This window comes from Falco peregrinus, chromosome 1 (genome assembly GCF_023634155.1).
Source record: "Falco peregrinus isolate bFalPer1 chromosome 1, bFalPer1.pri, whole genome shotgun sequence".
Classification (NCBI taxonomy): domain Eukaryota; kingdom Metazoa; phylum Chordata; class Aves; order Falconiformes; family Falconidae; genus Falco; species Falco peregrinus.
In genome coordinates, this window is record NC_073721.1 from 16,537,420 (window position 1) to 16,560,187 (window position 22,768).

The 22,768-nt window shown below is 44.5% G+C and overlaps 1 protein-coding gene across 4 annotated transcripts in view; it reads left to right on the forward strand.

Moving 5' to 3' along the window:
• The window catches only part of ARID5B (AT-rich interaction domain 5B), a 123,500-nt gene extending 102,566 nt beyond the window's left edge, over positions 1-20,934 (forward strand). For all 4 annotated transcript variants that reach the window (XM_055799994.1, XM_055799936.1, XM_055800046.1 and 1 more), the window contains 2 exons: positions 10,928-11,126; positions 15,009-20,934. In XM_055799994.1, coding sequence (XP_055655969.1) covers positions 10,928-11,126; positions 15,009-17,159 — 2,350 coding nt within the window. In that variant the 3' untranslated portion in view covers positions 17,160-20,934. The remainder of the gene's footprint in view (positions 1-10,927; positions 11,127-15,008) is intronic.
• Positions 20,935-22,768: the final 1,834 nt, after the last annotated feature.

Sequence of the window (22,768 nt, forward strand, 5' to 3'; positions counted from 1 at the left end):
CTCCATGAACCCCTGTCTCTCTGGCTTTCATGCTAGTGGTTTATTTCTTTGCATGCAAACCCCTTGAATTGCACTCCTTTTCGATGTATAGAGACTACTTGTCCATGTGACTTACTCGGCAGTTACTCAGGGGTATGCTATGAAGTGCCACAAAGCCTATTGTGCTTACTAGAAGACCTGAGAAGAGTCATGATGCCTTCAAGATTGAAAAGCCTTTCCAGGCTAACGAAAAGCAGTTCTCCTTGCCTTGAGCAGCGAGCACACCAAAGAGCTCAAATCTGAGTTCTGGGATGCCAGTGTACTGTGTAATTCTGGGTTAGGTCTGATATGAGGCAGCACCTATTTCCGGATCTCTGGCAGGCTGTCAAAAGTTGGCATTTAGCGAAAAAGTCTTGTAGAGGATTTTTACATTAGCCCTGAACTTACCTAAAATATGCTTGACCAAATCTGGTCTGCAAAACCAAAACATGTATACAAGAAACTGTATCAGTGACCGGTCCAATCTATACAGTTCTAGTGTTAGACACTTTTTTTCCACCACAGGAAAGCTGTATTAAGCTTCAGACTTGGAAAAAAGTAAATGAAATTGTCATGGTTTGTTTCAGCTGGTAATTCTAACTACAGTACCTGTAAATGTAATGCTCATTTATAGCCAAAGCACTCAGATGACATTTAATCTAAAACTAGAACTACAGTGCAGAAATACATGTTCATGATTCAGAACACACATACATTTTCTAACTTGAAGGTGAGCTGTAAAGCTAAACTGGAAATTGAATTAAGCTGGGAAGTAAATGCTGAATAAACCTCTTGATTTTTCCTTTCTGAATCCCACTGGCCTTTCCTTGCTTACTGGAGGCAGAATAGGCAGTTCCCTGACTTCCCTGACTGCTGCTGTTTGACTTAGCCGTGCCATTCATCTCTACAACTAGATCTCAGGGGCATCCGTGTTGTGTTAACTAGATTTCTTCCAAGAGGACAGAGAAGTTACTAGCTGTTTGTGCCGGCTTTAACATACCAAGGCTGCTTGGGTGGCAGGGACCTTTCAGTGACATCTTTAGGATGCTGAGGAGTGGAATAGCACGTATGTCCCATTCAGGTACTGCATCCTACCTTCCTGCCCTCTCCCAAGTTATCCTCTGCAAAGTAGAGTTTTGCATGCAAGTTCAAAGGGAAAAAAAGGAAAAAAAGAAAAAGAAAAAAAAAGGTATGGAGAGGGCAGAGTTGTCTCTCTGGTCCAGCAAACGCCACAAAGAAATGTTGCTTTTCTCAAAAGGTGCTTATAACCTCTAAAAAGCCGGCATGTTGCTGCCAGCCCACGGTACCAAGGATGGCAAAAGCTGAAACTAAGCCAGATTTAAAGGCTGTGGGGAATGCTTTGCTCCCTGTCTGTGCCCCCCTGTGTGGAACAGGTTGTGATGCTGCTGCTGTGCTATAGGTAGGCAGAGTGCTTCGGTCGGTGCAGTGTTTGCTTTGTTTCCCTGGTAAAAGAGGAAGAAAGATTTTGTGTGCATTATCAACTGATTCATTTTTCATGTTGTATGGTTTGTGTTTCCAGTAACTGGTTTAATTTTAAAACAAGGCGAGGCTGCCAGTGTTTCAGTAAGTGTTATTTGTATATTAGTTAGACAACTTTTGTTTTATTAATGAGTATAATAATGAAAGTGCAGGTTGCTGAGTAGAAGCAATGGGTGTTTTTATTTAAAGCATAGCAGGCATCGTATAATGCCAATGAATGCATTATTGTCACTGTAGGCATGGCTGGTCTGAACCTGCCTCTGATTGGGTTATTCCAAATAGGCCCAAGCACTTCATAAAAATGTCTTTGTCAGCCTAGTTTTCCTTCCAAACCTATTCATCTCTGTCAGTTTTTAATATTAGTACCAGGCTCTTGGCTATAGTCCATTAGTACTGTACTTAATTGCTCATGTTACAGATGATTACCAATATAAAAAGCATTAATGTTTTCCCATCGTGGAGCTGTTGCTCTGTGCATGACTCGGACCGTACAGAGCTTATGAGTTGTTGTTGTTTTGGTCATTACTTTCTTCATTTGTGCTCCTTTAATGCACTTACCTCGCACGATCACAGAAAGCTAGAGGCGTGTGTGGTTGGTATTAGCTGATTCAGCCTGAACCTTTCCTGTGAAACTCGTACAGCCCTTGTCAGTACCCTACATCTCTCTCTCTTATCAAGAAACCCCCAGAAACGGCTACTTTTCTGCGAAGCACTCTTCTCCATGCTGCTTTCCCCTAATAATGCAGATGTGGTTTTCACATGCAGCATTTGAGGTTTCTTTCGCTTTTACACAAAACACATGATCGGCAGCTTTAATTTTCCAATGTGAACGATAGGCTGTGTGTCTGCAGTACTGATGACATTGTTAGGGATTTTTCATAAATATTATACCACCACCCAAAAAAAACCCCAACCCAAACAAAACCAAACAACCCAACCTGTTATTTTGGAAGGTATATAAAGTTCCCAGTAAAATGCATTGAACAAAACAAAAATATGAGCAGTTGCCTGTTGGGGCCTTTTTCTGCCTCCAAGTCTGGCTGTGATTCATCTTGGTTTCCTTCAAAGCAAGCCTTGTGCACAAGCTACATATAAACACGCACTGGCCAGGGAATTGTGGTGTACAACGGTGTGCAGTAACACTCCTCGGCTTCTTTGGTGGACAGACATGTTGGTGTTCAAAGGTGTTGTGGCAGGCAGCTGGACGGTCCCATAGAGCAGTAGCCCTCCTGGCCTCTTTGGGTGCTGCAGGGAGCCTCGTTCCCTTGGAGTCTTCCGCAGGGATTGGCCCAGAGCATCCATGGGCCGTGTCCTGCTCTTCAGCAGTGTATCTCATATACTGGCCCTCATGAGTCACAAACGCCTTGAAAACTGTCTGGTCAGATGCAGCTGGGGAGGGGTTTATTAGGCTTCGTGCTCTCACCAGATTCAGGCAGCTGAGTGGGAGTGTGTTCTAAAGAGCCACAACCACCTAGGACTTGATGAGGACCAAATAGGTGAGGTGGGTCCCCAGAGCAGGTCATGGTTCTTCACAATCCAGCAGGGTGGCTGTGCCCGTGCTTTGGACACAGATCTGCAGAGAGTTTTATTCTGGCTGTGAATGTGGTCCCTGGACAGTTGTGGAACACCCTGCACATCTGTCCCTTGCCAGGGGACTGAACCCCAGGAGACTATATAGAGTCTTGTACAGTTCAGAACCCATTTTTCCATTTTTTTTTCTAAATAGCTCACATAAATATTACGTATTATCAGAAACACAAGTCAAAATAATCCCTTACGTGGTTTCCCTTTAACAGCCGTAAAGTCTCTCTACCCCAAGGACATTGTGCAGTAATTCAATATGCAAGAGAGCCCTTCGTTCCATGCAAATGCTGTTTGGTTTTGTTAAAGCATTTGGATAACTTTGGTAATGTGTAAGCATTTCAGTGGAGTTTTGTAGGAAATAGCAGCCAATCTTTTTGAGGGAACAAAAAATATGAGGCTCGTATAGCATCCACATGAAAATGCTTATGGTTATCTTTTAATACACATTATAATTAATAGAAGGTTTTGATTTACGCTGTTATGTGTGAAAACATCCTCAGGCAAAAATTAATCAAATGTTATGTCATGCTGTAAACTACAGCTAGCTCTTTGTTTGACCCAAAAAAACTTGCCAAGCAGCAGTTTTTTCTTGTCATACTAACTTGGTTGTTTTATTTTTGTCTTCACCCCACTTTCCTGCCCCCCTCCCACCTCAGCTAGTCCCAGACTCCCAGAAAACTTCGCAAGTTGAAAATTGTCACAATAGTTTTCCATCAAGGACAAATTTAAGCCTGAAGATAGATGAGGTGTCTCAGTTCTCTCGTTCTTTTCCTGGGTTTTTGGTTTGTTTTTTTTTTCTTTTTGATAAATAACAAGAGGTTTCTACTTATGATTTTCTGCCCTCAGGGCTCTATCATTAAGATTAAATAACTGTACTCTCAAGCATACCACTGAACAAACATCTTTTCAATTATGTGAGTAACAGATGCTTTAACAAAGGAACTATTGAAAATTCAGAAGGCCTTCCCCCTCCCCAAAATTTAAAAAGTATCAGATGACAGAGGAATGTAATTGTTTACCATTAAAACAGCTCCTTAGCTGTCCATTCAAAGCATCTGAGAACACAGTTTTTTTCAAAATTTCTGGGGTTTCAGCCTCAAAGACTTACTGGCCAGCACTGGAGTCAGCAGGAGTCCTTGGGTATAAGAGTGCTGGACAGCTGGGCACTGCCTTCCAGTGCATGGAAACAGATGATCTCTCTCTTTGGGGGGGTGGGGGTGGTGGTAGTGGTATTGTTTTCCCAGCGACATCCTTCTTTCCACCCAGGAGTCTGTCCCAGCAGAACTGGGGGATGATGTGTGCTAGCCAGTGCTCCTGGATGCATTGTCACCCAAGCAGAGGGGAACTTCCCAGGCATGCCTGCTGTACACGTGTGTCAATGCTTACTGGGCGCAGAGGCTGTGCCAGTGCCCCGTGCTCCGGGGGTCCTGGGACTCCTAACAGCTAAGCTGAGTGCTCATGGTTGGTCAACATCAGGTAGTGTCCCCCTCATGGGTAACCTCATTTCTTGACATCCAGGAGCAGGGACAGGCTCTGCACAAGGGGACAAGTCGCTGTTCCTTGCTGGGACCTGAGTTGCCTCAGGAGGGTGCTGCGTGATAGGAGATGTGCCATTCTGTTTTGCAGGAACAGCACTAGTGATGGAGAGTCAGATCTTTCCTCTCAGATTCCCCAGGTCTTCTGGGAATCTCCACCTTGACTGCAGGACTTTGCTAACATGGCAGGGATTGCCTCTAGTTTGTTCAACTTTGTGCAATGGAAATGTGGCTTGGAGCCCCTGGGGGGGTCAGCAGGATTTTGGAGTCCCTTCAGGAGACCTGCACCCCACAGGCACTGCAAAATGGCATCTGTAAGCTTCTCCTGAGCATCAGGACCAAAGCATTGCAGGGACTATATGGACCTACTGAACAAAATGCATGTCTGCCTTTAGATGCAGAAGTGGTGATTGTGGCCAAAACAGAGGCTTGTAGCAATTTTGGTTGAGTGACCTGGGGAAGCTGCTCTGCCTCTGTCACCCTTCCTTTGAATCTTTACCCATGCAGTAAATCTGCACCGAAGGCAAAAGCCTGGGGGTTGTTCATCTCCCCGTGCTGAGCCATAGGACTGCGAGTGCCTGAGCTTCCCCTCGCCTGGCTGTACAGCTAAATCAACAGCTGTGTTTGTAATGTCGCTAATTTCTAGTTTACTTAAAACAAAGTGTCTTTGAATTCTCTTACAGCAGTGCAGTTCCCACCTTTCAGCAGTGAGCCATTCTCATTACCCACCAGCACTCCCAGTGGGCTGTGAGGAAAGTTGTTGATGAAAGGATGAAAGAGCCATTTCTTTAAGGAAGGGAAGTTCTTTGGGAAGAAAATTGAACTCAAACATATTTTGTCTTTGCTGATAAAATACATGCCAGTTTTGTACTTCAGACAAATGCAAATAAACTCATTGCTATTGTGTTCTGCACAAAAGCATGCAGGGCTTCCTTTCGTAACCCCTGGGTTGTACAATGCAGTCTGGGGAAATCAGGCTTGAGGAACACACTGCTTGATTTCCTCAATATATTTTATGTTCCCATTTTGGAAAACAGGCTAAGACCTTAGAGTTCGGCTTATTCCTCTCCTATCTTCTTTGTTAGGAATTTGTCGCTGGTGCCCAGGAGAGCTGCCTCCTGCTCCTGGCCATCCCCACCAGCTGATTGCTGTTGAATGTGGCTTGTTTCCCATGCTTACACTGACAGCATTGCTCCAAGATTGACCCCTTTTGAAGAGCATCAGGGTAAAAAAGACAAGACTTCTCTTGGGATCAGAGCTTAGGCCTTCCTGCTGGTCCCTCAAAACAACTGAATGTTTTGCCACTGAGTTTCTAGAGGACAAGTCAGGTTTTTCTCACTGAGGTTATTGATAGGGGCCCCTTTGCACTGTGGGGGTTGTCGCTGGAGCTGCCCTGAGCTGATTCGGCTTGGCAGCTGCTCGTCCCAGCCCAGTGCTCGGACCCTCCGGCTGTAGGGGGTGTGGGCAGCCCTGCCCGGCTGCTGTGAGCACCTACTAAACCAAATGGTTGCCCTGTTGAACCAGGCAGACCAGCCGTTTCGCCCCGCAGTTCCAGCAGTGCCTTCAGAGTAAGCAGCAAGAGCCACTGTGGCATAATAAGCACTCCTACCAGTAAAGAGATTTATTGCCTGTCCTTTTCAGTGGTTTTGAAACTATAAGAGCTTAATGTTCTCATGATTTACATTAGCATCTAATCCTTGCGTAATCTCATTAATCCATTGGTCCCAAGGTATCCACTGGCAGTGAGTTCCACAGGTTAACTGGTTGCTGTATTCATTTGGTGGAGCAGATTTAAATCTTTTTCCGTTCCCATTGCCATCAACCTCTGTAACCTTCTGGCCAGGCATGGGAATGGGCAGCATCTCCCAAGGAATGGGCTTCAGTATTTTAAATCCTCCCAAGATTATCCTTGTGGCTGAGAGTGCATTGTGCGCTGTTTTGCGTTGGACTTGGAACCCTTGAGAAAGCAAGATGATGTCAATGGGAGACGTGCTGGAATATTTTATTCTGCCAGAAAGAAAACAAAAATAAACACTGAAACAAGCGATATAAAAATATTGTAGGGGTTGTCCTTCCCTCCTTCGCCCTGTGTGTCCTGGGCATATGGTTCCTCCCCAGCCCATGAGCCCCGTCATATCCATACACAGTGGGGAGAATTAAAGAGGAAACTGGCAGCCTTAACATTTAATTTCCTTCCTCTTTCTGGGCTGGTCAGATCCTTTGCATTATTGTAACTACTTTTTTTATCATGTCTATAAATAGATGTGCTCTCATGTATCCCGTGAAGCAGAGTCAGGCCAAAAAAGTCATTCATTCTGCATAATCAATACATGAAAATGTAGTGGTTGCTGGCCCAGAAGAGATCTTGTATTGTTAGTTCTGTAGCTGGGAAAAAAATGTTGACTAATAAAGATTAAGAGCTTTTTTTTCTTTTTATGAAATGCTAATGATGAAGACATGTTTGATATACTGTGAAATACATTTCTCTAATGTGAAGTTTCTGCTTTTTGTTGGAAAAGAGATTCAGTCCCTGGAGGATTTTAGAATTTGTAAATATAAAATTATCTGCTTCAGTGTTTTTTAAAAAAAGGTTGGCAGAAAGCCAGATTACTTACATTACTGTAATAGATTTGCTGACCTCTGACATCTGCTGCAGAGAAGTACATTGAATTTTTCATAATATCAGATGATGCAGATCTAAAAACTCGGTACACTCTGCACCATTATTTAATTCAGGACTTAGTAAAGCAAAATCTTTTTTTGAGTAGCAGTTTATACGTGATTAAACTTAATATTGCCGATTGTAATAAATCAGGATTAGTATAGTACTGATTTGTTAATCTAACTTGTATTGATTTTAAGTTGTCTTTATTTAAAGAAAAAAAAAAAAAAAAGGAGACTGGCTTTTCACAGTGACTGAATTTAATAAGAAGCCCTGTGATAGCAAAGACTCCCCTACTGTTTCTGCTCTTGGCTGGAAAATGTTATTCTTGTATTATTCCGGGGGAAAAAAAAAAAAAAAAAAACCTCATGCTGCTAAAAATCTGCTGCCTGTGGAAAGATTTTTTAATACACTAGTGCTTACATATTCTATTTATGTTAATTGACTTATAAATAATACATTTTATTAATCTTAATATTGGAATCTTGATCATGATAAAGACCCTTTTATTCGCTCTCCTCGCAGGCTTTACAAGTAAATATTCTTTAGACCACAAAATATTCCCCCTTTTCCTTTTTTATGAATACTTTGATACTTCCCCCCCACTGTGAAATACAGCCACAGTTCAAAGTGACTGGAAATAATGTTGTTGTTGTTTCCAAAGTGTGATACATTTGAGATATCTGGCTCCGTTTTTTTGGACGTCATCTTTACCTCTTCTTGTGCAAAGATTGATTAAATCTTACCTGCGCTGCAAATATTTGACAATAAAAAAAAAAAATATCTCATGCTGGTTTCAGACATGTCACATTCTGCTAAACTATTTGGCTAACAGCAGATCGCATTCTTCCGGTGTTGGGCAATATTGACCTTAAATTGGCTAAGCCGGCTGCTTTCATGGCATGCGAGCCGGCTGCTTACATGTTCCGAGAGCTGTATTAGCTTTATTACTCCTGCACTATAAAAACTTCTAATAATCAAATGATAAGATCATATCCTGTGGGTAATTGTGTTGTACCATGACAGGATAACTGAAAAAACATTCAGTGAAAATTGCAACCAACGGAAATCTCTACATGAAGCGGCAATTGTTGGTGTTGCTTGACTCGGCGCTGCTCCCCGGGGTCTCACAGCCTGCGCTCCTGCCCGGCTCGCCTACAGCTGCCCCCCTGCAGCCCCCAAAAGCCGCCTCAGCAGTGGCAGGCAACGGCAGCCTGCCGGCCCTCGTTCCAAATGAGGAGGGGAAAATCCTAGAACAAGCCATCCTTGTGTTTTGATTCAGTTTTACCTTAGTCATGCCGCCTCCCCGATACACGAAACATTTAATTCCAGATTTCCTGCCGCTGGCTCCGGGCCTTTGACTGGCTATGTGAAATGTATTTTTACTGCTGTCGGCCTGCCAACTGCTGAGCTCAGTGAAAAATAACTAAAATGAAAACCTTGTACTCCCACATGAACCCTTAAGATCAGAAAAGGAAATTTAAGCCACAGTTACTAATTAGCACCCAGGCTAATGAGTTCTGGTGAGGTGCAGCAGGAGGAGGAGGAGTTTGTATCCCGCTTTACCCTACAAGGCTCGGCAGAGAGCACGCGAGCGGTGATTAATCGTGTCGGCCCGGGTCTTGCTCCCATCCCGGCTGCAGCCACGGGGTTAACCACGCGGCACCTTTCACGGGAAGGGCCGGAGCGTCCCCATCTCCCGTGGGGCGCAGGACAGCATCTGAAACCCTTACGGATGGAATATGTAGATTTTTTTAACAGGCAACGCGTTCCCATGGAAACAAAACAAAGTCAAATACTCCCCTCGCACTGCTAACAATTATCGTAATAAAATGTGTTTTTATTAAAAGCGATTTTAAATATTTAACACATGGCAGAGCGGCCTCAGCGCTGCCCTGTGTGAAACCCAACCTCGCCTCTAGTGAAGACCAAAGTGCTTTGTGCAGCACGGGGAGGAATTTGGTGTTTTCACCAATATTTGCGCTTTGCGAATGAAATGTAGCAGCCTCAAGTATGAACAAGATTATTTTTTCTTATTCTGCTTAGTTATGCTTTTTGTTATATAAACATTAACTGTAATATTACAGTGGGAAGCAGGTATTTGGCAACTACGTATTATTTTGCTAAGTTTGCATAGAGGGAGCAGTTTCCAGTTTTAGCAGCTGTAACATGTTTAAACTCAGTTTGTAATGGGATCTGAAGATGAATATTCCCTGTGGGCTCCGCTTAGCTTCATTACTGGAGCCCTGCCAAATTCAGGGCTAGAAAGTATTATTCACGCCTCTTTGCACATACCATGTCAGAGCATGCTCAGTTAATGAATTTTGTTTCTAATATAGCATAAATTAGGTTTATATTTTAACATAATTTATGTTGTATTTTATTAAAATGTAAAATATTATGATCACGAGCAATCTAATTTCTGCTCTCTTAAGCCCAAACTGTGTTTGAACATCTAAGTATGTAAATCAAAATTGCATGCTTAGAAACTGATTCTAGGATAACAAACGAATATCTGAACCAAAGAGGTTTCTGCCTTGGAGTCTTAGATTAAAGATAATTAAGGATCCTGGTATTTGAACAGATTTATGTTGTTTATAAGCAAAGTACATTTTCTTCATAGAGTCAACTTGTCTTTTTTTTTTTTAAGCAAATTATGTTTGCTGTATTAAAGTTCATATTTTTAAAGTCTGAGTCTCGTATTAATCCCACAGTGAGTCATTAATCATACCAAATGCATTATAAAAACTTTAATCACTGAAGTTGAAACTGAGATCGTAACGCAATCCATCCCTTTTAATTATATCAGTTATTTTTCCTTTCAGATCAAGAATTGCAGAGGGAAAATAGATGGATTAAAACTCTGTGCGCTTGATGCTTTCGGGGGAGGATATTTTTTGTGTTTCTTTCTTGCTTTTTAAAAGCGATTTCCTGCACTTTGTGGAGGACACTTCCACAGTGAAAAACTCCTTCACTTTTATCTCTTTTCCCCAATCCTTCTTCCATAAAAAAGACTCACTGCCGAAAGCGGGGAGTGCGGTGTCGGTCATTGAATGAGTGCGTTGCAAGGGCGGTGGTGGGCTGGTGCTGATGGCAGCGTGCGTGGGGCTGTGCCCACCGCTGTAGGTTTCCTGCAGCCTTACTCTCATCTTCTGCCAGGTTCCTGGCACTCACCCTTGCACTCAGGGGAACCACCACCAGCCTGGAAACTGTGTAGCTGTTATCAACTTGGCTGTGGCTTTGTAGGTGTTTTCCTAGGGTTTCCTGCATGTTTTTAAGAGTAGGAAGGGAAAATAAAAATAAATGGCGGATTATTTTTTTTTAAATCAGTCTGAAACATAGTGGCTCATATTCTCATCTGGTACAAATTGGTGTAGCCGCACAAACCACTGCAGTGTTACTGACAACTGATGCACACCAACTCCAACTCCACTGAATTTATGCCGCATGATAATCTTGCCAAATAAATTGATTTATCATACTTGGATTTATAGATGTAGAGTTTACACTGTAGCTTTTATGGCATGGAAGAAAATGGATTTATTAAGTAAACTGCTCATAGTAGATACATTTTGTTCTTTGCTAGAATGGCAAAACCTGATCAATTATTTGTTCCTTAATCCCCTAGATTAATCCTGCCATATGAAAGATTTATTAAAGGAGAGGAAGATAAGCCACTGCCTCCAGTGAAACCTCGAAAACAGGATAACAGTTCCCAGGAGGGTGAAGCGAAAACAAAAGTGTCTGGAACAAAACGCATCAAAAATGAAAACCAAAAGAACAAGAAGGAAAAAGATAATGCACAGAAACCCCAAGATGCATCTGAGGTTGGTTGCTTTCCTGCTTTTCAACTTTTCAATTAAAAATATACAGCTTTAATCAGGTGAAATCCAATGATAAAATGCATAGTGGAGAATTCCAAACAGTTGGCGTCTGAGTTTGCTCGGCAATGGAAATTTAGTTGTAGCGGTACTGTCTGTGTAGGGACTTTGCTGGGCTATAAATGGTTAGCTCCATACTGCATAGCAGTGATGGCAGAAGACCAAGCACTAGATGTAACAAGTACAATTTCGGCTCATTGTATTATACAATGATCACCACTGAAAGATCAGCAGCTGCCAAAAGGAAACCACACAACTACCACAGTTATTTCCTAATCTAAGTATAGGGTGCGGGAACCTCTAATACTGTTGATAATCCTGTGGTAACTGTTGGACACAGCTGATTTTTATAATGGTAACCTCTGGATCAGCCCTTCTGTGCTCACAGATGTACACACATCTGTCAAAAAACATATCAGTCCCCAGGCTTTTTATTGTGTTATGCTGAATTTCATTTTGGACCAAAAGGTCAGGTTTTGAGGGAACCACCTTCCAAGCCCTAACTGAGACCAACTTCCCTCTCACGTGCCACAGGTGATTTTCAGCTGAGATAGATAGGTTCCTATTCTGTCACCTGCTCCACATGGGCGGGCCTTGTTTTCCACATAAAGCCATGTTACTGCAGACACAGGACAGCCCTCATGGAAGAGATTTTATGTTCACAGCCCAGGGTGAGACAGATCAGTAGAATTCATATTTGTCTGCAAATAAGGGTAGATTTCACGTGTTGCTAAGTGGTATAAAATCAGTGGGGTTTTTGCTCTGGTGTTACTTCAGCACTTTCTTTTGCACATCCTGCCCACTCTCTCCTGTGCCCTGCTCGCACGCTGTGTGAACGAGGCGGTGAAGCTCCTCACACATAACCCCTACACAAGACATTGCTTTTCCTGTCTCAGTCTGCCAGATCACAGCAGCCTTCAAGGCGCTGCAGTGAAAGATAAGTATTTAAAGAAAATTGAAACACGTGACGTGCCCGGCAGACTATGGCTGCTCCTTTGACTTCATTGCCATCTGGTAGGTACCTAAGCCCTGTTTCTAAACCAGTTTGGAAATTGGTATTGAGTCAGCTACCAACAGTCCTCTTCCTCATTGTTTAAAAAAAAATGCAGGACCGGTAAACTCTTGAGACTTCGTGTGCCCAGTTTTGAGAACAGAAAAATTTTATTTTCATGTCCTACTGCCTCTTTAAGTTGTGCTTACAAGGACAGTTTCATTGCCCGTCCTAAGCAGAATTTGTTTTTTAAATTGCCTTGATCAGCAGTACTCTTAATATCTAAAGTAAGAGCACCTCACAGAGAGGGGAGGTTTCTTGTGCGAGAACACTGTAATTTTAAAGCAGGGAGCCCTGTTGGGGGAACACCCCTCCACTTCTGATGAAAAATGCATAGAGGAGAGTGCGCACAAACCTGCTTCAGTCACTGGAAGGTTGCAACACGAATTGCCCAAAGCAAGGAGATGTGAAGGCTTGTGCTCTGTTCCCCTGTCATTTCTTCATGCCTGGTTATTTATTGAGGGGTCTTGGATCAGCAAAATATGTTACACACTACCCATACTGCCACTGCTAAGCACAGCATAACAAGTCAGCAACAGAGCATTAGCCTTAACTTTGAATTTCCTTACTTTTGTTGTTCCCTATCTCAAACTTCCTGCTGCTTAAACTGCAGTTATTTTTGTGTGGTTTGCAGGAAGAGTTCTTAAGCTGCGCTTATCGGAAATGTAGGGAGCTTAGATGAGACAATAAAAATGTACAATTACGGCAGTCTCCTATTGTAAAATGGTACCCTTTATAGCTGAATTAATGTCTCCTCCCCGACTGGGATGGAAGATGTGTCCTGCTCCTCTCTAATCGGGGTGAACGATTAAGGACCTCAGCCTTTGTGAAGGTCACTGTATGGGTAGGTGGTCACACAAAGCCCAAGCAGTGAAAGGGCCTGCAGGGGTGGATGTTTCCACCTAGGGTGGGTGCAGGGCTGCAGAGCTCATCTGTGCTCAGAGAGGTCTCTCTGCCCAGGATGTGGCCCTTAGGGGGCCAGCAGAAAGGAGATGCCCAGCTCTTTTGGGTGGAAAAAAGTCCAGGTCTGCTGGAGCCAGACAGAAGGTTGCATGTCCTTCACGCCCCAGCGGTCCCCCAGCTGGAGCCCTGTGCCAGGCTTGACCTTTGGGTGCAGTCCTCACCCAGGCACAGCAGTGGTGGTGTGTTGCTCCCACGTAGATGTGTAGGCATGGCCCCAGCCAAGCCACTGCTTAAACCATTTCTGCATGCGGCCTAGGAGCTGGCTGTAGCTGTGAGCTGTAAAAAGCATAATCAAGCTATAAATGTGCGGTCCTCTCAATTGCATGGTCAACTCATAGACCGTAAGAGGTATGTAGGAAGAGAGTATAACTTTAATTTACTAGGGTTGCATTTGCTTTGAGCTCTTCACTGTTTTCCTGCCATCACAATGACATTGTCAATGTAACGAGGTACCAGACAAAATGCTATTAGCCTTAGCCTGCACATTTCCTCACAATAGCTGAAACTTCAATCAAAGCGTTGCTTAACAGAAACATAGAGTAGAATGTACAGTTACTAAATATGATTTCTCCTTTTTTTCTCTTCCTTGATTTGCTCATCTGTCTGGTATTTTCCTGTAATTTTATAAGCTCAAGAGACTAGCGATGGTACTTTGTAAAGGACCTAATGATGGTATTTGGCTGCAAAAGGCAGCTATGAGTTTAAAAAGAAGTTAGGATGACTAACAGACACTGTAACTAATAGGCCAACCAAACAGACAGGAATATTTAAAAGCAGCTGTGAAGAAATAAATCTCTGAGAAGGTTAGACTCCTTAGGACCTTCTCCGATCCCCAACTCCTATGACAGACCATAAAGCTGCGTTTAGATAATAACTTTCTCAATCCGTCTTATCTTTACACGAAGAAAGAAAGAAAACAATAATAATAAAGGACTCGCACAATGCTGCTGTTTTATGACTGTCTTCTACCACGACATGTCAGAGGAGAGTGACAGCAGTTTTGAAAAGGGCTGTCAGTCAGCTGGATCGCAGATGGGACGCTCTGGTGACCTCTGCGGGTCACAGTTCAGCCAGCTACATAATGGGATGAATGGTGTGAATTGTGCACACAAGCTTTATTAATGGGGGAGCAGAAAGAGCTGCGGTCCCATTGACGATAACGTATAAAAGCCATGTTTGTAATAGCGGGCGCACACACTTACTGAATGTTGACAACTTCATTTTAATCCGTTAATAAAAAAAATGTGTGTCCTAGTTAAGCTGTGGCAGTGATTTGCTGCCTACAATAGGGATTCCTAGTATGCCATTTCTATCATTTTCACACTTTAATGCAAAACTGGGTGTGAATGATCTCCGCTGTGATCACTGAATTTTAAGATAGCTACGCTGGAGAGAAAAAACATGGGAATCGTGTCGGTTTTGTAGGTGAAGTTGGCTAGCAGGAGAGATTTCTATAGCCTTACCGTTTGTGTTACGAAATCAGCTCTCCTGCATTTGCCTAATTATTTTTTAAAAAGTATAACCTCCGCATTTAGCTGTCTGGTCAAGCCACCAGTGCCTCTTGTCAGGTTACAAACATCTGCTGTTTTGAAGTGCCTTATTGTGACCCTGGCAGGGATGGTGCATTTCTTAATTTTTCCAGGAGGTACATCTCTGTTTGAGTCCAATGCCTGGTGTTGGAGCCTTCACGTTCCTGCAAGGTGATTGACAAGTACTTCTTTAAAAGTAGCCAACGGTGTACTGTATATAATCTTATGAACAGTCTGCCAAAACGCACAGTGTTCTTATTACTGTCTGTTGAATCATTTCATTAGGTTTCATCAGAACAAGAGAAGGATCAAGAATCCACAGACCAGAAAAATTTCCCTGAACACGCTACAGTGGGGGAGATGAAACAGCCTGTGCAAGGCCCTCCATCTCTTTTACCAGAGACAGCTCGGCCACTGCCTCTGGAAAAGGCAGACCTGTCAGAAAACAGCATGAACAGTGAGAAAGCCAAGGAGGAGGTTCAGCACTCGTCCTCTTTCTCAAGTGTATCCATGTCCCCAGAAGAAGACACCATGCTGGATGCCACAATCACAAAACGATTACACCCCCCAGCAGATGCCCTGGAAGAAACGAAGCCTGAACAAAGACTACATAAAGCTTTTCCTGACAGCCTAGAAAGCGAACCTCCAGACATGCCCTTCACAGCTTTCCCAGTCCAGCTGACCACTCAGAGTGACATGGAAGATGACAAATTGCCAGAGATGGCCGATTACATCGCAAACTGCACGGTGAAAGTGGACCAGCTGGGAAATGAAGATATCCACAATGCACTAAAGCAAACACCCAAAGTACTGGTGGTCCAGAACTTCGACATGTTCAAGGAAAAGGAGCTGCCCGGGTCCATGAACGATGACTCCACTTTTGGTTACACACCGCTGCTCTATTCAAAGGGTAATCCAGGCATCATGTCGCCCCTGGCAAAGAAAAAGCTGCTGTCACAGGTCAGTGGGGCAGCCCTGTCATGTAGCTATCCTTATGGTTCTCCTCCACCTTTGATAAGCAAAAAGAAACTGAACAGCAGAGATGAACTGTCCTCAAGCATATCACAAGGTCCACACGCCCCTAATTCTGATCCTGTAGCAATTAATAGGCCCTCAGTCATACAACATGTACAGAGTTTTAAGACCAAGGAAGAAAGGAAGTCAATTAATGATGTTTTTAAACATGACATGCTAAGTAAACCGGATCCTCAGCGCTGTGATTTTGCAAAACATCACCTCAGTTCTCTTGCCGAGTCATACGTACCGAAGATGGATATCCAGGACTGCAAAGATAAAATGAGTGAGAAAAGGGCACTGCAGCACTCCCATGTGCCCACTTTCTTGGCAGATTTTTATTCATCACCTCATCTGCACAGCCTTTATAGGCACACAGAACACCACCTTAATAATGAACAGACATCAAAGTACCTCCCCCGGGACATGTTCAGAGAGTCTGAAAATACTTCTACTTTTACTCAACACAAACACCACGAAAAACTAAATTTAAATTATCGCCCATCTTTGCATCAGCAAGAAAAAAAGGCAGCAGTGGAGGCCTCTTCAGATGATCAGCCAACAGATTTGAGTCTTCCAAAGAGCATACACAAACAGACTGCAAAGGCTCCGGGCTCCAGCCTCCCTCATTCATCCATGGCCCAGCAAGAAGGCAAAGGTATCTCCCCGTTCCAGGCTGCGAGCAGCCAGGCGGTGAGCCTAGACTGTAACCCCAAAGCCTGCCGCGTGTCCCCCATGGCCATGACAGCCCCAAAAAAACACAGCGAGTTGCTCCACAGGTCTGGGAAGCAGCAGGCCCAGAGGCTGGAGAATCTGAGGAAGATGGAGGGGATGGTGCATCCTATCATCAGCCGCAGAACGAGCCCTCAAAATGTGGGGGCTGCCCGGCCTTTGAAACGAAGCCTGGAGGATTTGGACAAAGTCATTTCTGAAAAAAAAATCCGAGCTGTCTCTCCTCTGCACTTACCAAAGGAGACCCCAGCAAAAGACAAGGTTCCCGACCCAGAGGGGGAAGGCAGCAAGCCAGTGCATGGCCTCCATTCTGGCAGCATGCTGGAAAGCCACAAATTTCCCCTTTCAGCCCCCATCTTCCCAGGCTTGTATCCGGGAAGCCTGTGCACAGGGCTGAACAACCGCCTCCCGCCCGGGTATTCTCATCCCCTGCAGTACTTGAAAAATCAGACCGTGCTCTCCCCACTAATGCAGCCTTTGGCTCTTCACTCCTTCATGGTGCAGAGACAATTCCTCACGTCCCCTGCAAACTCTCAGCAACTGTACAGACACTTAGCTGCAGCAACACCTGTGGGAAGTTCCTACGGTGACCTTTTGCATAACAGCATTTATCCTTTAGCTGCTATAAACCCTCAAGCCGCGTTCCCACCTTCCCAGCTATCCTCTGTACATCCCAGCACAAAACTGTAAACCCTCTTGCTCACAAAAAAAAGGTCTGAGGAGAAAAGTTAAGTTAGCAACATTCCTCCCCCTGTGACAATGTCTCGCAGGTTTAGCGATCTGTATTTTTGTCAACCAGGATGCAGTCATATCCCGCCTAGAGGAGCGCTTCAGAGTTTGATGGAGACAGGACTGCTTCTTTAATTCTGGCTCCCACATCAGCCCCCTCACCCCTTATCCCTGCCCCACAAAAAAAGAAAACCAAACAAAAACACACACAAAAAAAAAAAAAAAAACCCACACACAAAAAACACAAAAAAAAAAAGGAAAGAAAAAAATCATTGGATTTTGCATATGTGTTTTCTGAAAGGACTTGTATATGGTAAGAGCAGATGTTCAAAGGGAGCCGTGGAGATGCAGGCTCAGTCCTGAGCTCACTGAAATCCCAGGTGAGGGCTGTGTTTGCCTTTCACTGAGCCAAGGACCAGAGGCCATGCATTGTTGCAAATGAGTCAAGGACTCGAGTTGAACCTGGAAAGGAGAAGTGGGCCAAGAATCCATACAATCAGTGGATGTGCTTTTTTGGGTAACTTTTCCTGACTTTTAATGATTCAATCAATGCAATGTATAGTAAAACGGCAATAGATTTTTCATTTTAACACTATTAGAACAGAAGGGTAAACACTGTTTAATTTGACTGTACATATCCACTTCGTAAACTACCAATGTCACATTTGGTCACAATAATTTATATAGTTTTTTTTGTCCAGTATATTCTGTGCTCTTTATGTTTGGTTTTTTTTTTGGTTTTGGCTTTTTTTGTTTGTTTTGGGTTTCTTTTTTTTAAATTAAACAGTATCATTTTATCTGCAACTTTTTTTAAAGGCTGTGGCTGTCCTGATTGTTTTTTATTTTTATGTGTTTGTAATTTTTCCAGTTTCTTTATACTTTTGAGCAGCGTTTTTTGTTTTGGTTTTGTGGTAACGTTTACTGTTTACAAACTGAAGCAACTGGTTCAGATTAATCTTAATGGTTATAAACATACTGTAGGTGATGTTACGGTGCAAGGACACAAACAAGGCTCCTTTCCCCACGGTCCACCCCTGCAAGGTGCTGAGCACCTCTTGCCCTCCTGTTGTTGCAATGGCTCCTAAGCAGCTTCTCCCCTCCCACCGAGCTTTGCTTTCCTGTATCGTGGTCCGTGAATTTGTCGAGCATTGTATTTAACCTTACCTAGGCTGTGAAACCCTCCTGCCTACCAGAGAAACAGTCTAGAAACCAAAACCTCCCTGGCACAAGCTGGTGGATGACAAAGGAGTCCAGAAAATGGATTTATGGTTTGCAAGAATGTCGAGGATTTCGGAAATTAGGACAGGAGCCAGTGTTGATTTGGATCAGAGGCTTATGGGTCCTGTGCCTCACAAGCGGACTGGGCTTGGTAGGATGGGTAGGGGGTTGTGTGCAGTGGTCGGGACGGTCCTTCCACACCCCCACAGGGATCTCAACATCTCCCTGGGCATCCTTTCACAGAGGGGAAAGCCCAGGTGTGGAGGGGCTGGGTTTTCCTAACAAAAGAGCTTCCCTATGGATGTATATTCACTTTGCAGGACATCACCATCACGCAACTGAGCATAGACATCGATAAAGTGAAGTGTGACCTGGAAGCTTTTTGCAATGTGAAAATTGGTTGTGATTCAAACCATCTCAGTTACTGTTCAAAGACAGTGTAATCAATACGAAAAGAAAAATGGAAACTACTAAGAAACACTTTGCATGCTAGGCATGTCATTAAATTTTCCCGTGATATGAAGCCAAATACAATATATAATGTATCATACTTAATATCCAAAGGTGGAAACCAGAATAATATACTCGTCTACTGTTAAAGATCCAGCTTCTTCAATTAAATACTTTATATTCCTGTGGTAAAACTATATTTAATTGATCGATAAACAGACTAGTAGAACTTAGAACATGGATGTGCCAGTGCAGAGCATCCTGCTGCTCCACAAATCATAGAGGAAACGAAACCGCAGGCTCATCCAGGCAGAGGCCGCAGTGTGGAGGACATCTTTAGTAAAGTTGCACTAGTTCTGAATCACATGAGAATCAGGGGTTTGGGGATGGGAGGGAAGAGGGGAGGGGGTAGGGGAGAGAATATAAAAATCTACAGCAAATGCGAACAGAAGCTTGTTGTGTGTTTGGCAAAGCAAACGCTTCTCTTCTTTCGATTAAGTTGCGTGTCCTGGAGTTGTGCATTTGTTTACGCAGTGTTTGATTTCCCTTTTGGAGTCCCGTTGGCGTTTGGTGGTAGGCTTTTTGGAGCTGTGCTGAGGCGGCGTGGGGCTGGGGGACCAGGAAAGGGGAGGAAGGCTCCTCTCTCGCCCCACGAGGAGACTGGCCGCTGCTGGCTGGGGAAGCTCATAATATACTGGGCAAAACGTCAGGGCGAATGAAAAGAAATGGTAGCATAAACCCCCAACAGAAGCTGTGCATTATTTGTTTAAAAACTCTAAACAGAAATCTTGGAAATCTTTCAAAAGACTATTGAATTCTTCATTGGCTTAAAAGTTGTGGGTTTTTTTAGTGTCTTAAATGGGGCTTTGTTTGCATTGTTTGAGTTCAGGGGGCCTTATTATTGAATGAAATTGCACAAGCCTTTCTTTGTGCAATCAAACCATTGTTATTGGTAGGTTTGTAAAGGAAACGGTGGAATCTAATTGGCAATAGAGTCATAAATTTATTTACCAGGAGCCAGTCCCAAGAAATGTTGCAATTCAAACACGCTACGTCCAGGATTCATTAGAGATGCTAAAGGTTGTGAGGAGAAGGCCCGGCAGCAAACCGCTCACGTGTAGCTTCTGGCCGCACACCGAGCCAGGCTTCACGAATCGTGTGGGGAGTAGGGTCTGACTCCCAGTAGAATCTGTACCCCTAGCAAGGCTGGACGGGACCAAGGCAGCGTCTTGCAGCCGGTCTGTCTTGGCTGCGTGCTGCCAGACACAAGTTTGCTGGGTGTGTCGGTGCCTGGGAAGTAGTCTGTCCCGGCTGCGGAGGAGTTGGCTTGGCAGCCCCTGAAGCTGGTGCAGGAGGCCAGTGCTTTGCCTGCCGCCGCCGGCACCTCTGCCCTGTTCGGGGGGTGCGGGGCAGCGGCCTCTGGAGACCACCACCGGGGTCCCCTCACCACTCCCCCGCCTGGTCCCTTCCTTTGTGGCGGTCAGCAAGGTCGCATCTGATCCAGTTTTGCAGTTGTCGTGATTTTAATGAGCAGTGGGGCTGCTTCCGCTGGTGTGAGGCGGGCAGCATTGGCAGTGCTACCATGAGCGCTTCCTGCGGCGTTTGCTGTACATGTGGTTGGTATTTCGCTCGTTCTCTTCCTCCTCCTCCCCTCTCCCCCCAGCCCCACAGTTTTAAATATGTTCTAATAATGGCAGCATAATCTACTAGCTGTTTATACTTTTTTAACTTTCTTTTGTTGTAAATATTGTATACTTTTTGTGATTCAAGTTATGTAGCCTATATGCTCTGTAAGGTGATGATTTGTATATATAAAAATGGCCCAGTAATATTATATAGTTTCCCATTTAAAAGGTTATTGAGTAACCTTTGTGTTAGTTTAAACACTACCAGAAATAAAGCTGAGCCAACTATAAACACTCAATTTTTGTATGTTTTCCAAATTGTACTTATTAATGCTTTTGATACTGTATTATGTGCCAATAGTTTCCCAATCACATAGCAGGCAAAAGATATTTTGTACTTTTTGATCCACTGTAATATTTAATAAAAAATGTTACTATCTGTTCCCTTTTGTGTTTGATTAATAATTCTGTAAACAGCCCTTATCGCAATGGATTACATATTATCCCATCCGACCTTTCAGCCCTCTTATATTGGCTTTTCTAGAGAAAGTATCTTCTCCTGCAAATGATTAGATTAAAGAAATGGAAGTTTGCAATTTCCTAAAGGAGGAAGAGACAAGATCTTCAGTCAGTGCCCCTCTATTTTTGCAGTGTGCTCGCATTAAAGTGTGGCTGTGGTCAGGCTGACTAGGAATAGCTTTTGAGGGAATAACATCCATGCTTACCCAGTGGCTCCAGTAGCAAATTTACTCCATGTGCATCTCAAAGCAGGATTTCTTTCTGCCAGTACTGCAGACTGGAGCTGGGAGCTGAAAATTGCCCGCTGTTCTTCCCGTCTCAATCATAAGTAGGATCTTGAGAGTTGGATGCCGACTGGTAATTTTTGCTGATGACAGTAACAACCACCAAGTAACCTTAATTTGTACTCTGTTCTTTGATGGGTTCAAAAAGCCCCCCTAAACCTGGTGGCCCTTTGAGAAGCTGTTATTGGAGCAAGTGCTGTCGGAGTGCTGTTACACTCCTGGTCTCCATAGATGAGAAAATTACCTGCTGGTGTACAGGTCAGGACTGGGTACCGTCCTTGCCCGGCACGTCTCAGCGGTGGGCAGGCGAGCCCAGTGGCTAGGGCCACCCAGTTGTGACTCAGTTCTGTGGTCCTGGAGGGAGTGTGTGCAGGGAAGCCTTCCCCATCCCTGGGGGTCCAGGAGCTGAACTCGTGAGTGGTCCCAGGAGCTGCTGCTGCTTTGCGCTTCCACCCTGCACCGGGTGCATGGCTGAGGCTGTTGGCAGCACTGGCATTTGCTGGCACCCAAGGAGCTCGCTCTTGCTCAGCGTCTCCAAGGGCAGCACAAGCCATGGGCCAAGGCTGGGGTGCGGTTACAGTACCCACAGCTGCCGACCATGTGGCCCCCAGCCTGTGAGGAAGCTTGGCACAGCACAGGGAAGTTGTGCCCCTCACCGTGCCCTGGCTGGGCGAGCACAGATCAGGTTGATGTCACCGCTAGATGAGGCTTCCAGATATGCGCTGTGGTTGAGGGAAAGTCTCAGAAAAAAAAACCATTTCTTGTGTGTGCTGGGAAATAAGGGAAAACACCAGCTGGAGGGAGGAGGTGGCCATTGGGCACGCATGAAGCAGCGCAGTGCCGTTGGGCGCCGCGGGTCTGTTGATGCACAGTATGCCCCAGGGAAGCCAGGCTGACGCCTGCCCGGCCCCCACACACAGCCATGCCGAGCAGCTCCATGCAGCCCCCCACCACCTCTCCAGTGGGGAAGGTCCGGGACAGGTGTGAGGACAGGACGGGCACCCATGGTATGGCCCACCTGCACGGCTCCCAGCAAGGTGCTTCCTAAGCCAGTGGGAGCATCACAGCTGTGCTTAACTGCCCCCGACAAGCTCTCTCCCTTTCTGATGTTTGAGTCCTTGTTCAGTCATTTGCTCTTCAGAGTGGGCTGTGCCAGGACTTTCACATTTTCAGTACACACTGTGTATGAGTAGACAGAATAAACCTTCTTCTGGTTTAAACTGCTGCCTGATAATTTCCTTCGATGCTTGTTTATTCTTGTGCTGTGAGAAATGATAACTAAACACGCCATACGTGCTGTCCCCACACCAGCTGTGAAGCTATGGGAGAGGATGGGACCCTCTAGCAAACCTCCTTCCCCATCCACTTCTGTCTTTGCCAAGCTGAGGCATTTTATTCTTCTCATGTTGAAAATATTGCCTACCAGTGAACACCTGAAGGGTGTGGGGAGGGGGAGGTGCAGACATGTGGATGC